The following is a 14947-nucleotide window of genomic DNA, read 5'->3' on the forward strand; positions in this document are numbered from 1 at the left end:
CTTAAATCGCACAGCATCGCATCGCAGACAGCAAAATAACCATCGCATCGGGTCATGCTTAATTCTGGCAGACAAATTGTAAAGAACCATTGTACAGCCAAAATCGCATAGCACTGAAATCGGTGCATGTGTGGGCACCATTAGAACTGCATATATACTGGTGAGAATTGCGCAGCCAATCTGCTTCTGCTTGCAACATAAGCTCCTTCTATTATCCAATAAAGGTGTCAATTTAAACTCCACTCCTCACGCTTTTAGCTTTGGCTAAAATGCTGAACTCCTCAGATTCCATATCATTTATTTAACCTGATAAAACAAATTAAATATTTATTTGAGCGAGCAAGTATTCTCCGTTGTTCGCACCACCAGCGGATTACTTTAATTACCAGGCCAGGAGTTTTACAATTCACTTACATCAGAATGAAACCAGACTCTAATGTGTGGAGCGAGGATAAAGGTAATGTACTAATGAATTCGAGTCTCCGGTTCCGCTGACATTCACAGAATGCAGCCAAATATACTTTGATAAATTTTGAAGATACGACGCCTCTTACCAGCATGTAGGTTCGGAACTAAGTGATAACCTTTAAAACATACAAGCAATGTACATTTATTTTGTGTTGTTCTACGTATGTGTTTGTTCACAAAGATAACATACCAGTAAAAAATGTCACCGAATGCAAAACTTTAACTAAGTTGAACTTATTAAGGGCATCTTGGATAAAACTTTCCTAGAACACAGTGAAGTCTATGGGGGAAAAGATGAATAAGTCGCAGTGTGTAAAATGCTGAAAAGTAAATAAACTTATCTGCATAGGTCCTGAGATAACAAAATATACAGTAATCTCCAAAGTGGATTTATAAATGGATAGAGAGCATGATTCAGATTCACTCCATGTGCGGTGAATTCGAAGCCCGTGCAATTATGAAATGACCGTGCATGCATATGCATAGGCAAACGCAGGGGGGGGGGTTCTGGTTACCCAGAAACCCCCCTCCTCTTGGCAAGTGCCTTAAACAATAGCACTGGTATATAATATAATCAGTGGAGCTGCCACCATATCATGCAGTGTAAGGGACAGAGCAGGGCTAGTGCACATGCCAGTGTACCAGCTTCGTATACCACATTTACTGTATGTTTGGATCTGAGCCCTTCAACATCACAATGTAGAGCAGCTGCCAGGAGGAAGAGACAGGCGCCTTACCATGAAGTGGGAGATTGTGAGCTTAGAAAGTGCAGTACTGGTTCTATTATGTTTGCGTATTTATTGTGATATGTTTAACCTTTTCCTGACCACTTATCTTATTTAATTGTTTGAAACAGCCTATACTATAGACCATCTGTACCATTTAATATTAACACTGTATTCCCTAAAGTATCCAGTGTATAAAAAGACCAATTTTCAGGGCAGTTACCACTGGGTCGCATACTTACTCCAATGCACTGCAGAATATGAGATCTCGGATTACATTTGGAAACCTCCTTTAAAAATCCTGAGTTTGCCACTGATATTTTATGCAGTGCGTAGTCATGTGCTATCCCTCCGAAGGCAGCCAGCTAGCCTTTGCTGGCTGCTCGCAGTGTGATTGACACTCTACGGGCATTTGGGGGTGGTAACCATGCGCTTGGGATGCCGGCTGTCAGTATTCTGGCATCGGCACCCTTGTCTCTTCAAAGTTCTGGCGCCTGTGTTCTGTTGGCAGTTTGTTTGTGTAATCTGTGCCACTCAGATCCCACTGGTACCTGGATCATACTTGCCGACATTTATTATCTCCTCTCTGGGAGAAGTCAGGGGTAGAGACGGATCTCTACATTTACAAACCCAGCCCCATTGCAAGAAATCCTGCAATTTGTAGATGTACGTGGAGAGGGTGGGGGAAAAATTATGCAAATTGTGTAATTTTACCCCGTGTTTTACCGGTGAGGTAGGAAGATGCGAGAGAGGCCACGGGCATGCTGGGGGCTTGCCCACCCTTCCTGGGGGGCCGGGCGGGAGACACGATTTTTGGTAGCTTCCCAGCCATTCTGGGAGCGTAGGCATGTATGATTACTGGATGTGATGAATAATTGCCCCCTATGACTAGGTAAAAGATCTGTTTTAAGTAGAGATGAGCGGGTCCGGAGCCTCGAGATCCGACAGATCCGAATATCGGGGACCCGTCCAGATCCGAGCCGGCTCGGGAGTTCCCGCCTGAATTCCGGACCAAAAACGAGGCCGAACGTCATCATCGCACTGTCGGATTCTCGCGGGAGCGGGATCTTATAAAAGACGCACGCGCGCCCCGCCATCTTCACTCCAATCTTGGAGAGGGAAGAGGGTGGTTGGGAAGCTCCGTGCTGTGCTCTGTGCCATGTGCTCCGTGACCTGACCTGTGCCCTCACTGCCCTGTGCTGTGCTCCGTGCCATGTGCTCCGTGCTGTGCTGTGCTCCGTGACCTGCCCTCACTGCCCTGTGCTGTGCTCCGTGCCATGTGCTCCGTGCTGTGCTGTGCTCCGTGACCTGCCCTCACTGCCCTGTGTTGTAGACTTGAGAGTCTAGTTTATAGGCCTGAGCCCTGTAGTGTGATTTAACTAACTAGGTGCTGCAGTGCTCACATGCAGGGGCTGCAGTGTCCACTGTCCAGGGGCTGTCCTGTGGCCCGTGCCCTGTTGTGATTTATTTAGCCCTAAGCCCTGTGTTGTGATTTATTTTATTTAGCCCTGAACCCTGTGTTTTTTTTGTGATTTAACTAACTAACTCAGTGCTGCAGTGCTCACACGCAGGGGCTGCAGTGCTGCTGAGTAGTACACTGTGTACAGGGGCAGCATTAATACAAGGGGCTGTGTCCAGTGTGACGGCCTATATCTTATCCATTGTCCAGTGTCACAAGTCACTCACGACATATATCCTGTGTCCTGTCCTGTGTGACGACTGACGACATATCCTGTGTCCAGTGTGACGACATATATCCTGTGTCCAGTGTGACGACATATATCCAGTGGCCAGTGTGACGACAATATATCCTGTGTCCAGTGTCACAAGTCACAACATATATCCTGTGTCCAGTGTGACATGTAATGTGTGACGACATATATCCTGTGTCCACTGTGATGACATATATCCAGTGTCCAGTGTGACGACATATATCCTGTGTCCAGTGTGACGACATATATCCTGTGTCCAGTGTGACGACATATATCCTGTGTCCAGTGTGACAACATATATCCAGTGGCCAGTGTGACATCTAACCATTGTGTGACGGCATATATCCAGAGTCCAGCGTGACATATATCCATTGTCCAGTGTACAGGAGCTGTGTCCAGGGGCGGTGTCCAGAAGCTGTGTCCAGTGTGACGGCTGTGTCCATTGTCCAGGGGCTGTGTCCAGTGTGACGGCTGTGTCCAGTGTACAGGAGCTGTGTCCAGAGGCTGTGTCTATTGTCCAGGGGCTGTGTCCAGGGTGACAGGCTGTGTCCAGTGTCCAGGGGCAGTGTCCAGGGGCAGTGTCCAGGGGCAGTGTCCAGGGGCAGTGTCCAGTGTCCAAGGGGCTGTGTGCAGTGTGTCAGGCTGTGTCCAGTGTAAAGTAAGAAAAAGAAATAAAAGTAATAAATAAAATAAAAACACATTTTTGGAGGATGATGGAGGAGGAAATAGTGGGAGTGCTGAAGCTGCTACCACCAGTCATGACAAGGCCGATACCTCTTTGTATTTGCTGTTTGGAGCATTTCTCTTTTTTTGGGATAGTTTATTAAACTGCCACCCTGTCTGCCCCTGCAGTGCCGCTCTGCCAGGTTGGAAGTGTAAGGTCCACATGTATGTGATGCCGACTGCTGTCGCTTAGCTTAGTCATCCAGCTACCTCTGTATACCCTTTTGGCCCAACTACAGTAAATGAAAACAATTTTGTAAGCTGTGAAGTGATCAAAATTGACTATAAATGAGTAGAAACTAATGTTATTGAGGTTAATAATACTTTAGGGGCAAAAACAGGCCCAAATTCTGTTATTTTAGACATTTTTAGCATTTTTTCATAAAAATCCAGATCCAAAACCAAAACCCACATGGGTGGTTTTGCCAAAACCAATCCAGATCCAAAACACGAAGGGAGATCCAGATCCAAAACCAAAACCCGAAAAAGTGGCCGCCGCACATCTCTAGTTTTAAGTACATAAGCTTGCTAACAGGTCAGTATAACTAGTGAAACGTGGCATTTAAGAAATCAGAAAGGCCAAACTGTGACACAGATCGGAAGAATATTTATTTATCCACAAAAGGTGGCAAACATAACTATACGTGGAAATCGGGAGTGATATATGGTGGTTATCCTGCACTGACACATGATAGGCCATTTAAATACTTAGTAACATCTGCAGTGCAGGGAATACGATTACAATTAGCAGCTGTCTCCACAAGTAAAAGACAATAGAGAATAATACAAAGGCGAGCATTCAATAGCATAACACTTATTCCAGGAATCTCACCAGTAATTAAAGGCTTTTTTCAAACAACTAAAATAGAAGATTTAATATATCCTTAGAGCAATGTTTGTTTAAACAAGGACATTTTACTTGTATGTTCCAAGACAATAGGGAAAGATAATTACAGTTTCTAGACCAGAGAGTTACAGTACGTGCTTGGATGTCACACTAGAGAAAGCCATTAAACACCAAATAAACTGATGTCCCCCAAAAAGTTAAAATGTACATTGATTTCACAAAAATTTTCACGAAAGTGTAATGCAAAGTAGGTGATAACATGGCCAAGATTACTGCCTCACAGCACCGAAGTCTTGGCAGACAATATGGCTCCCAGTGCAAACAGTAAAAAAGTAGGGATGTGCACCGGCCACTTTTCGCATTTTGGGTTCTGATTACCTTCAGGTTTTGGGTTCTAATGGGTTTTGCCAAAACACCCCCTAAACGTTTTGGGTTCTGATTTTTTTTTTAAAAAGCATAAAAAAATTGATATTATTAACCTCAATAACATTAATTTCCACTCATTTCCAGTCTATTCTGAACACCTTACCCCTCTCAATATTATTTTTAGGCCAAAGGTTGCACGAGGTAGCTGGATAACTATGCTAAGCCACACAAGTGTGCGGCACAAACACTAGACTGATACAGCACACTTAGCATCACCCCTGGACTGATACTGAACACTTAGGATCACCCCTGGACTGATACTGAACACTTAGCATCACCGCTGGACTGATACAGAACTCTTAGCATCGCCCCTGGACTAATACAGCACACTTGGCAGCGCCCCATGAATTATACAGCAGACTTGTCTCACCCCTGGAATTATACGGCACACGTGCGGGCACCTTTGGACTGATACAAGACTAAAGATTAAAAAAAAGAGCAGCACACCTGGAATAATACAGCAGACTTTAGTAACACCCCTTGAATTATACGGCACTCTTGGCTCACCCCTGGACTGATACAGCACATTTAACAGCCCTGGCAGTAAAAATAAAAAAACACCTTTTTTTTCTTTTCATTAAAAAAGAGGGGGAGCTCCCCTGGTCTGATACAGGACACATGGGGGCATCCCTGGACTGATACGGGACACATGGTGGCACCCATATAATTATACAGCACACATGGGGGCACCCCTGGACTGATATGGCACTACTAGGCACCAGCAGACAGGTAGATAATATAGAGAATGAGATACGGCAGTACTAGGCACCAGACAGGTAGATACGGCAGTACTAGGCACCAGCAGAATGATCAGAGTTATGGGTACATAAAAAAAGAAGATAATAAAAAATAATAATAAACCAGTAGTTACGTGCTCATATGCCTCATATGTTCCAGGTATGGAATGTGTACCATCCGCAATTCAAGGATGATTCGTACATAAAAAAGAAAAAAAGTACATATAGCGTAATTTGCTTCTCAAAAGTTCATACTGGGTCTGTATTCCCCAAAAAGACACAAATGAGGTACTTTTTTTCTTTTTTCATTCCGAATACACACATCACAGGCTGAGTGGGATTGGAATCCAACTGTTGCCGCACATGTACCTTTGATGTTTCTACAATATATCTACCTGCATAAAAAGACCCTGGAGTGACTCAGCTTCCCTTTTAATGTATAATTAATAATATAATATAATATATTAGGTACAGCACAGCACCAGAGGTAGGGCCCAGCACAGAGGAGACAGTAGTAATACAAACAGTTAGACACAAAGCAGAATCAGTTATCACTGTTACACAGCTGACTGTCCTCCTTGCTAGGGTGATCCCAGGAGGAGGACAGAGTACACAGCAGCACTGAGGGAGACAGGCCCCAGCAGACAGCCCCAGCGACAAATTGAGTTCAAGCCCCAGCAGCAGCACCAACACACCCTCTCCCAACCCGCTCCTAGACTGGAGTGAAGCTGGCGGGCGGGGGAGCCGTTATTTAAAGCATTGCGAGAATCCAGCGGGGGGAATGCTGCTCGGAACCGCGCTCGGATTGATGAAGTTCGTGTGGGCTCGGATCTATGGAATCCGAGTCCGCACATCTCTATAAAAAAGTGCCCCCCCCCCCCCCGATATTTAAGAAATCATAACGGGAAACGTTTACTTGCAACAAAAAGTAGGTATGTGCTGCTGCCCGGGTGGGACGGAGGGGGAATGTATGGGGGCCTGTGTAACTAGTTCCCGTCCCCATCCCTCTCGGCGGCCCTGATCAGGGTCGGGCAATGCGGGGCAGGTGGGGTCCCTGCAACGGATGGGAAGTCAGCGGAGGGGTCCCTGTGGCAGATGGTAACTAGTAGCGCCACTAGTTCCCCTCCGCCGCAGGGACCACTCCGCTGACTTCCCATCCACCTCAGGGACCCCGCTGCCTCCATGGGGGTGGTGGGGGGTAGGAATCCCCAAAGATCTCTTCTATAGAATCCTCTGTGCCTCGGAGGCTGAAGAACCTTAATCCGGCCCCGGTGCCCAGCATTAGTACAGAAAGTCAGAGCTGGTCTGAATGATAATACAAGTATATGGTTCATGTGTCTGGTTCTGCAATAAGAAAAGTACTTTTATTCATCACCTGCCCATTTCACCTACCTGCAGCTGGGTCACATAGGGTGATGCATAGGGATGGGTTTACAGTTGCCTAGAATCCCCATCCTTTTGGGGAGCAGCTCAAATTATGACCACAATAGCAACAGTATATAATACAATTGCTAGAGCTGCCACCACAACATGTAGTTTTACTATGTATGTGTATGTATATATTATGGGTTGTTTAACCTTTTCCTGACCGCTTATGTTGCTTATATTGTTTTTGTAAAATATGTTTGATGCAGCCCATTCTATAGACCATCTATACAGTATATTTAGTGTATAAAAGGCCAATGTGTCCAGGTCAGTTCATCTAGCACTTCCCCAGACTCCACCTGGAAACTCCACTCTGGAAATCCTGCAATTGCCCAGGTACCATAATGTCCCAATACTATTTATTTATTAAGTTTCTTATATAGTGCACACATGTTCTGCAGCGCTTTACAGAGAATATCTGAACATTCACATCATACCACATTCATACATACCACATGTTTATGCACACTCATTCAGTCTTGGGTTAATTTTGTTGGAAGCCAATTAACCTTCCAGTATATATTGGATTGTGGGAGGAAACCAGAGAATATTAGGTTCTTTAAACATGTTAGTTAAGAAAATGCACAGTTTAGTAGGGTACACACCAGTTTGGTCTCAAAACACCCAATTTAGATACAATCTCGACCGATTGTATGTAAATTGGGCATGTTTTGAGCAATTTCCAAGACGATTCCGATCCGATGCGCGGCCCCCCGGGTCGTTTGGTCATTTTTCAGATCCTACCTGAAGCTGGTAGGATTTATAATCGACCCCTTCAACCAAGTGCCGATCGGGATCGGATCGGAAGCAGATTGTATGCTTCAACAGATCGTACGATCGTCTTGCAATCTGCTCCCAATCTCAATCATTGTGGTGTGTACAAGCCATTAGGGCCAAGTTGAGAATAGAATCCATGACCTCAGCACTGTGAGCCAGTAACGCTAACCATTACACCATCCGTGTTGCCCAAAAAACGTTAGGAGCTAATTGGTTGGTACTTTACAATATTAGAAAATATCAGCATTTTGATGAGCTCTTAATTGAAATTCTCCTCTATAAAATAAGCAACACGCTACCTCAACATATTGTGGAAGTCAAGTAAAGTCATCCTAATTGGAGTATTATTGTTATCTCTTATCTTTTACGACAAAACATGAAATAATCTGAATTAAACAAACGGAAGAAAAACTTTTTATTTCATCTTAAGTAAAATGAGAACTTTTTAATCAACACTTTTAATGTGTCTTTTCTTTGGCCTCTCTGTAATTGACCTACATCATCTGCATCTAACTGTGACGTTCCACCAAAAACAAGAAAAGGTAATATTGAAAAGGTTACATCTAACAAGACTTTTTTTTTTTTTTCAAAATACTTCACCAGTCAACTGTTCCCTTGGAAACTTCCTGCATGTCTCGCCTAAAGGCTCCCCCTGTCCAAACCTTTTTAATCCTGTCCGTAATCCTTGTCACAGCGCTGTTCTGAGATGCGCACGTCGCACTGAACTTGACAGAGCATCAAATATTAAGTCATAGTTACAGAGACAAACTCAAAACACAATGACATCTCCAGCCTCCGCTGGTGGCACATAAATAGTCTGCCCAAGCTTAAGAAGACGGATCCGTTCACAAGAATATTTCTGTGCCGCCGTTGACTCCTTCGTCCTCTCCACTAAATCATCACCCTGTTGTGAACACCCTATTTTTAGACTGTGTGTGTTTTTTTTTAAAGTAACATTTTGCATCATTTGAGCAAACGTAAGGTTGAACTATTTTTGACAATTGTAAATACTGATCCAACATGTATTCCCTTTGTTGTCCATAAAGATTTTGGATTTACGCAAAATGTACTTCCACCAAATAATTCCTGTGCTTTTTGTTTGTTCCTATGGCATGACTTTAAGGAATGTAGGACATTAAGGACCATGGTAAGTTTTTCCGGGAACTTCAGCTTACTGTTCCCATCACTACCCACTCACCAATATCCTTGGGTGAAAGTGTGAAGGAGTATTCGAAGTTTATCCTCTCTGAGTCATCCTTAGGCTTCGGCCACACATTGTGGTATCTTTGGGCAGGCTCCTCCTGCTGAACAGGACCCGCTTGGCCGGAAGGAATCTGCACATAGGCTCCTATGTAGCCGTCCACACATCCCGCTTGACCGCTATTTGTGGCCCACGCTATAATTTTATGATAGTCCGACTCATGATTTAGACTCCTAATGGACCTAAACTAACTACATAAGGGGGCGACATAGCCTATCTTGCATCTTAGATGTGAATGGGATATGATAATATCGCTTAAATTCGCAATGTGAAAATTTGAACTTTCACTCCAATTTAGTATAAAGCCCCATACACACTAGACAATACGAGATAGTAAAACATATTGCTCCCACGCATCATTAATGACCCAACCTCGTCCTACATGTACCCGCACACCCCGTCCCCATATATCTGACAGCGGGATGCAGTTAAAATCCCGGCGGTCGGGATCCCGGCGTTCAGAATCCCAACGCCAGAATCCCGACCGCCGAAATCCCGACACATTCTCCCTCCGTGGGTGTCCACGACACCCCTGGAGGGAGAACAAATTAGTGTGCCGAGCGTAGCGAGGCACCGTGCCCGCTGCGTGGCGAGCGCAGCGAGCCCGCAAGGGGGGGGCGATCCACGTCCCCCCCTTGTCGGGATTTTGGTTGTCGGGATTCCGGCGTCGGGATTCTGAACGCCGGGATCCCGACCACCGGGATTCAGTACTGAATCCCTGACAGCATATGGTGGTTGCTTTGTGGTCATAAATGGAGGTATCTCTTGCTGTCCCTGCTTAAATTCTAGGTATGCTTAATATTTTAGCAACCCCTCGCAAACTGATTTTTTTGGGTGGTGGGGGTGGTGGTAGTGGTGGGGGGGTTTCTTATAATATACCTTTAAATGACTGTGCAGACATTATTTCAAAAAATGTCTCGGTTTATCTTATTTTTTATTTTTTTTCTAACTGACTGACTTATAGCAAGGTATCCTGGTTAATTCCTCCATACAAGAATACTTTAGTTTACTGATATGTCTGCTATTATCCATTTTCTTCAGGTCACATCACAATATTTCAGTTGGGTTCAGGTCAGAAATTTAAAGCAGTCATTTCCAAATGTAACTTGTCTCCTGCTTCTACCACTGTCTTGTAGATGTGCTTGTGTGCTTAGACTTGCTGTCACGCTGACTTATCCCAACTCTGCTGAGACTTTCCTGCAGCATTTCCTGGTACAAGCCACCGTGCAGGTTCCTTACTGGCTGCGGGAACTCAAGACAAAGAAATTCCCATCAGAACTTGCGCTTATCATTGTATCGCAGAATGTTTTCCAAAAGTCTCTGGATCATCCAAGTGGTATAGGTTTTTTTTTATTATCAGTGTTCTGTATGTTATTTTTACATAATGTACTGTGTTTTACAGTCATGTAATAAAGATTAGTATTTCAAAGCTAAAATGATAATAATAATAATAACAATAAAGATTAGTAAACATGATGCCCTTGAAAATAATTGTGAACTACTTAAACTATTTGAAGGGATGGTTTACAACCGTCTCACCAGTTACCCCTCTGACAACTCCATCACTGATCCCCTTCAATCTGGCTTTCACCCACACCACTCCACTGAAACTGCCCTGGTGAAAGTCATCAATGACCAACTTTTGGCAAAATCCAGGTGCCACTTCTCTCTCCTTATCCTTCTGGACCTCTCTGCTGCCTTCAACATTGTAACTCATCGTCTCTTCCTCCGCACACACCAAAACATTGGGCTCTCTAGCACTGTCCTTGACTGGTTTACCTCTTACCTCACTAACAGCTCCCTTTCTTTTCTGCCACCAGCACCACCAAACCCCATCCTTCTTGTTGGTGTCCCTCAAGGTTCTGTCCTTGGCCCATTATGTTCTTCCTGTACACCTCTTTCCTGGGTGCACTCATTAACTCCTTTGGCCTTCAATACCACCTCTATGCTGATGACACACAACTCTCCTTTCCTAATCTGTCCCCCACTGTCCTTTATCAGGTTTCCAGCTGCCTCAATGCCATCTCCTCCTGGATGTTTGAGCGCTCTCTAAAGCTCAACAAAACTGAGCTCATTATCTTTCCCCCAGCCAGAGTAACACCCCTAATAATATCTCTATCACTGTTGACAACACCATTATTTCCCCTGTTCCCCAACTCCATTGCTTGGGTGTCACCCTTGACTCCTCCCTTTCCTTTGCACCTCACATCCAAGCTCTGGCGCAATCCTTTCGGTTCCATATATACATCATTGTTCGCATCAGACTGCTTATCTCCCAGAGTACAACTTAACTTATCCACTCACTGGTCATCTTACGGCTCGACTACTGCAACATTCTACTTACTCACTCGTATCTCGCTCCCCTCCAATCTGTCCTCAACTCCGCAGCTAAGCTTATCTTCCTCTCCCGCCACTCCACTTATGCCACTGCACTTGCTCCCATTCCCTTACGGAATGCTCTTCTAACTCCTCACCCTCACATACAAGGCCATCTCTAATTCCACTGCTCCATACATCTCCAACCTCATCTCCCTTCATACTCCCTCCCACCCTCTATGGTTGGCCAATGACCATCGCCTCTAATCTACCCTGATCACTGCATCACATGTTTGATATATTTATGTGGAGGGGTTTCTGAGGCCTGTGCTCAGTGTGTAGAATGAAGTTTACCTGTAGCGTAAGGTATGCAAACAATGAAAATGTGAAACTACATGCTGGGAAAAGTGCAAATTTGCCCACAACAAAGATGGCCACCCCAGCCTCAAGTGTAGCACACTGAGACAGCATCTATTCTGCACTCGCACCAAATATGTAGTTCTTACGAAATGACATTACAGGTTAATTACCTGCAATTTACATAAATTACTCACTGGGAAAAGGGCAAGTTTGCCCACTACAAAGATGGCCACCGCAGACACTGACCCTCCCACCACTGCATCCTTTTAAAGAAGGCAGCATCATACAGTAACACACACTCTCCCTGAAGAAGACCCCTCCCTTGGGTCGATACGCGTTGGAGCAGCATCAAGCATCCACACCACCACTGGACCTAAAGTCTCCTCCCGACTGGGAGTAGAGCACACAAACCCGGCGGGGACTGAGACACCAGGGACTGGGATCCCGCAATACCGCAACCTGGAAGTCTCGCCGCCTGTCGGGATTGTGGAGCTGGTCAGGTTGTGCGCTCGCTGCGCCAACCTTCTGGCAGTACTGCAACATAGCAGCATTATCCTTTATTTACCTTTGGTTTTTCGTTTTGTTTTGCGTGCATATCACTGATTTGTTGTAGTTTTTGTGAACTCATAGGTGTTTTATTATCATTACACAAATAAATACGTGTTGACAGATCCATTACCTTGTGGGCAAACTATTATTCCTCCATATTTGTATTTCACGTTTTCATTGTTTGCATACCTTACGCTACAGGTAAACTTCATTCTATACACTCGTATACACTGAGCGCAGGCCTCAGAAATCCCCCTTTTTCATTGTAAAACATCCCTAGAGGGTGGCCCACCCTCTTCCTGAGACCAGCAGCTTGTGTATACACCAGTTCCCATTGGGAAAGCGCCACCTCCACCCCTCTCTTCATATTTATGTGGAGGCCTGGAGCTGCAGGTCCATCTGCCCTATGGTTAATCTGGCCTTGCTGCAGGTGACTCCACTGGGTGCAGCAAGAGCTGGTGCTTTTTGGTCCTGGGGCTTAGTAGTTGGAGCTCCATGGCAAGACCGTTTTGATGCGCTCATGTCCCCAGCATGCCGGGGCAGGTGGAGGAAGCAGGCAAACTCCCAGCGTTTTATGGGCGTCCTCATAAAAATGCTGGCCATTCCCCTGCACAAGCAGCCGTGTTGATGGACAGCATGTAAATTTAAAGGACAGCATGTAAATAGGAAGTCAGTCTAGGCTGACTTTTCATTACGAATGGTGGTGAGCATGCTAGCAGCTTATCAAACTGGTCTGAATCAGGCCCACAGCCAGTAACATGGCAGTTAGGAGCTGATTGGCTGGTACTTTATCACTCTCCATTTTATCACTTTTCATGCATCTGCCGCTAACACTTTTAACCAGCATTTAATTAGCCGCAACCAATACATATTTCTCAATTGCCGCTCCCTGAGTTTGCCTCATTATAAGGAAACCCACCATTGTATCCTGTGTATACGGAGGAGTAATGTTTCTTATTCTTAGACTGCCCTAATACACAAATATAAGGACATTGTTCACCTGAAACACATTTATAGCAACTGGAGGACTTACAATTAGGGGACCCCTGTTGTTTTCCCGATACTTATTCTGGAAGAATATGTAGACCACTGTGGCGGCCAGCGAGTAGAGAAAGGCGAAGACGGCAACTGTGACAAAGAACTCAGCTGAAGATGAAAAGTCCCCTATCAGCGAGAGATTCTCTCTCCTTTTTCCGTCACATGTGGGGGCATCAAACGCTGCCTGATGCAACCTAAAATAAAAACACAAAATAATAACTCAGGGCAACACAAACCTGCTGTGGGGCACAAACACTGTATAACAGCAAATATACTGCTGTCTATATTCAGAGCACATAGTATGTAAATATTGTACGAAGACCCTGATTCAGCAAGGATGACCGGCTGCTTAGCAAGCCCCGAAACACCGCCCAGCCGTATGGCTGCACCCCTGCCTTGAAATCACCTTGGTGCCCTGCGAGGGGATATACGCAAACACATCCCTTCGCCTGCGACCGAAGGGGAGAGAAGTCATTGGATGGTTGCCGACCATTGTAATGATTTTTCTTCCCTTCGGAAATAAAAGTCAGTCGGAACTGATTTTATTCCCATCGGTGTCCACCGAAGAGGGGCTGGGTGCTGATGTCTTGTGATGTCAGCAGCCCGCCCCCGGCAGACATCAGCCCACCCGCATTCCCAGGGGAACGCCCAGCTTTTTCATGGGTACGCCCATAAAATGCTGGACGTTCCTCTGCTCCTGCCCGATGTCCGCCCCGCTCGCCCCCTCTGGAGCATACAGCTTGGCGAGTGTGAAACTCGCCAAAGCCATTCGCTTCTGGGATCTGCACATGCGCAAAGTACGCACACGCAAAGACCCCCCCCCCCGCCATCGGAACAGGTCAGAATTCTTCCCCTTCCAAGAGCAAAGAACCAGGCCCCAAATGTACACTCAGGATAGGTCGACAGCGACTAGTAGAACAGTCAAGGGGTCAACCACTATTGGTCGACAGCCACAAGGTCAACATGGGAAAAAGTTTGACATGCACTAGGTTGAAGTAGCCAAAAGGCAATGAAGTCAGCAGGTCAATGGTTGACCCATGAAAGAGTTGAAGTGGTGTTTTTGACAATTTTTTTCTGTAGGACCTTATCATACTTTAAGATCTATGTGGACTACAATTGGGAATGGTAAAGAGGTGAACTGAGCCATGAAAGGGTATGGGTTACACTAATTGGGGGTACATGTTGACAGTTGTTGACAATGACACAAAAATTTAAAAACTCATGTCAACCTTTTCATGTGTCACCATTGTCATGTCAAAATGTTGCTTTTCTCGACCTTATGCTTGTCGTCAATCATTCATGGTCAACTTATTGACTGTCCACCTAGACCCTATTGACCCATATTTTTCTTTATCCCACTTAAATTTAAAGAACTTATTTGATGCCCAAATTTATATTTTTGGGGAGAAGTTTTAGTCAGGGTATCATACACAGTACTTAACTTCTCTCCAAAACACGGAACACCCCCAAATTATGGGTGGCTTTACCAGTCACCCAAAAGAGAGACCCCGAATTATGGGTGGCTTTCCCAGTCACCCAAAAGAGAGAGGTAGTCTCTGGGACCCCCTTCTGGCTGCCCTGTG

At 45.2% G+C, this 14947-nt stretch overlaps 1 protein-coding gene across 2 annotated transcripts in view; it reads right to left on the reverse strand.

Annotated features, from left to right (window-relative positions):
- Positions 1 to 14947, reverse strand: part of SYNPR (synaptoporin) — a 196348-nt gene that overhangs the window by 13608 nt on the left and 167793 nt on the right. For both annotated transcript variants that reach the window (XM_083156051.1, XM_083156050.1), the window contains one exon: positions 13360 to 13558. In XM_083156051.1, the coding sequence (XP_083012177.1) occupies positions 13360 to 13558 (199 nt within the window). The remainder of the gene's footprint in view (positions 1 to 13359; positions 13559 to 14947) is intronic.

Source organism: Crinia signifera, chromosome 8 (genome assembly GCF_055691185.1).
Source record: "Crinia signifera chromosome 8, ASM5569118v1, whole genome shotgun sequence".
Lineage (NCBI taxonomy): Eukaryota > Metazoa > Chordata > Amphibia > Anura > Myobatrachidae > Crinia > Crinia signifera.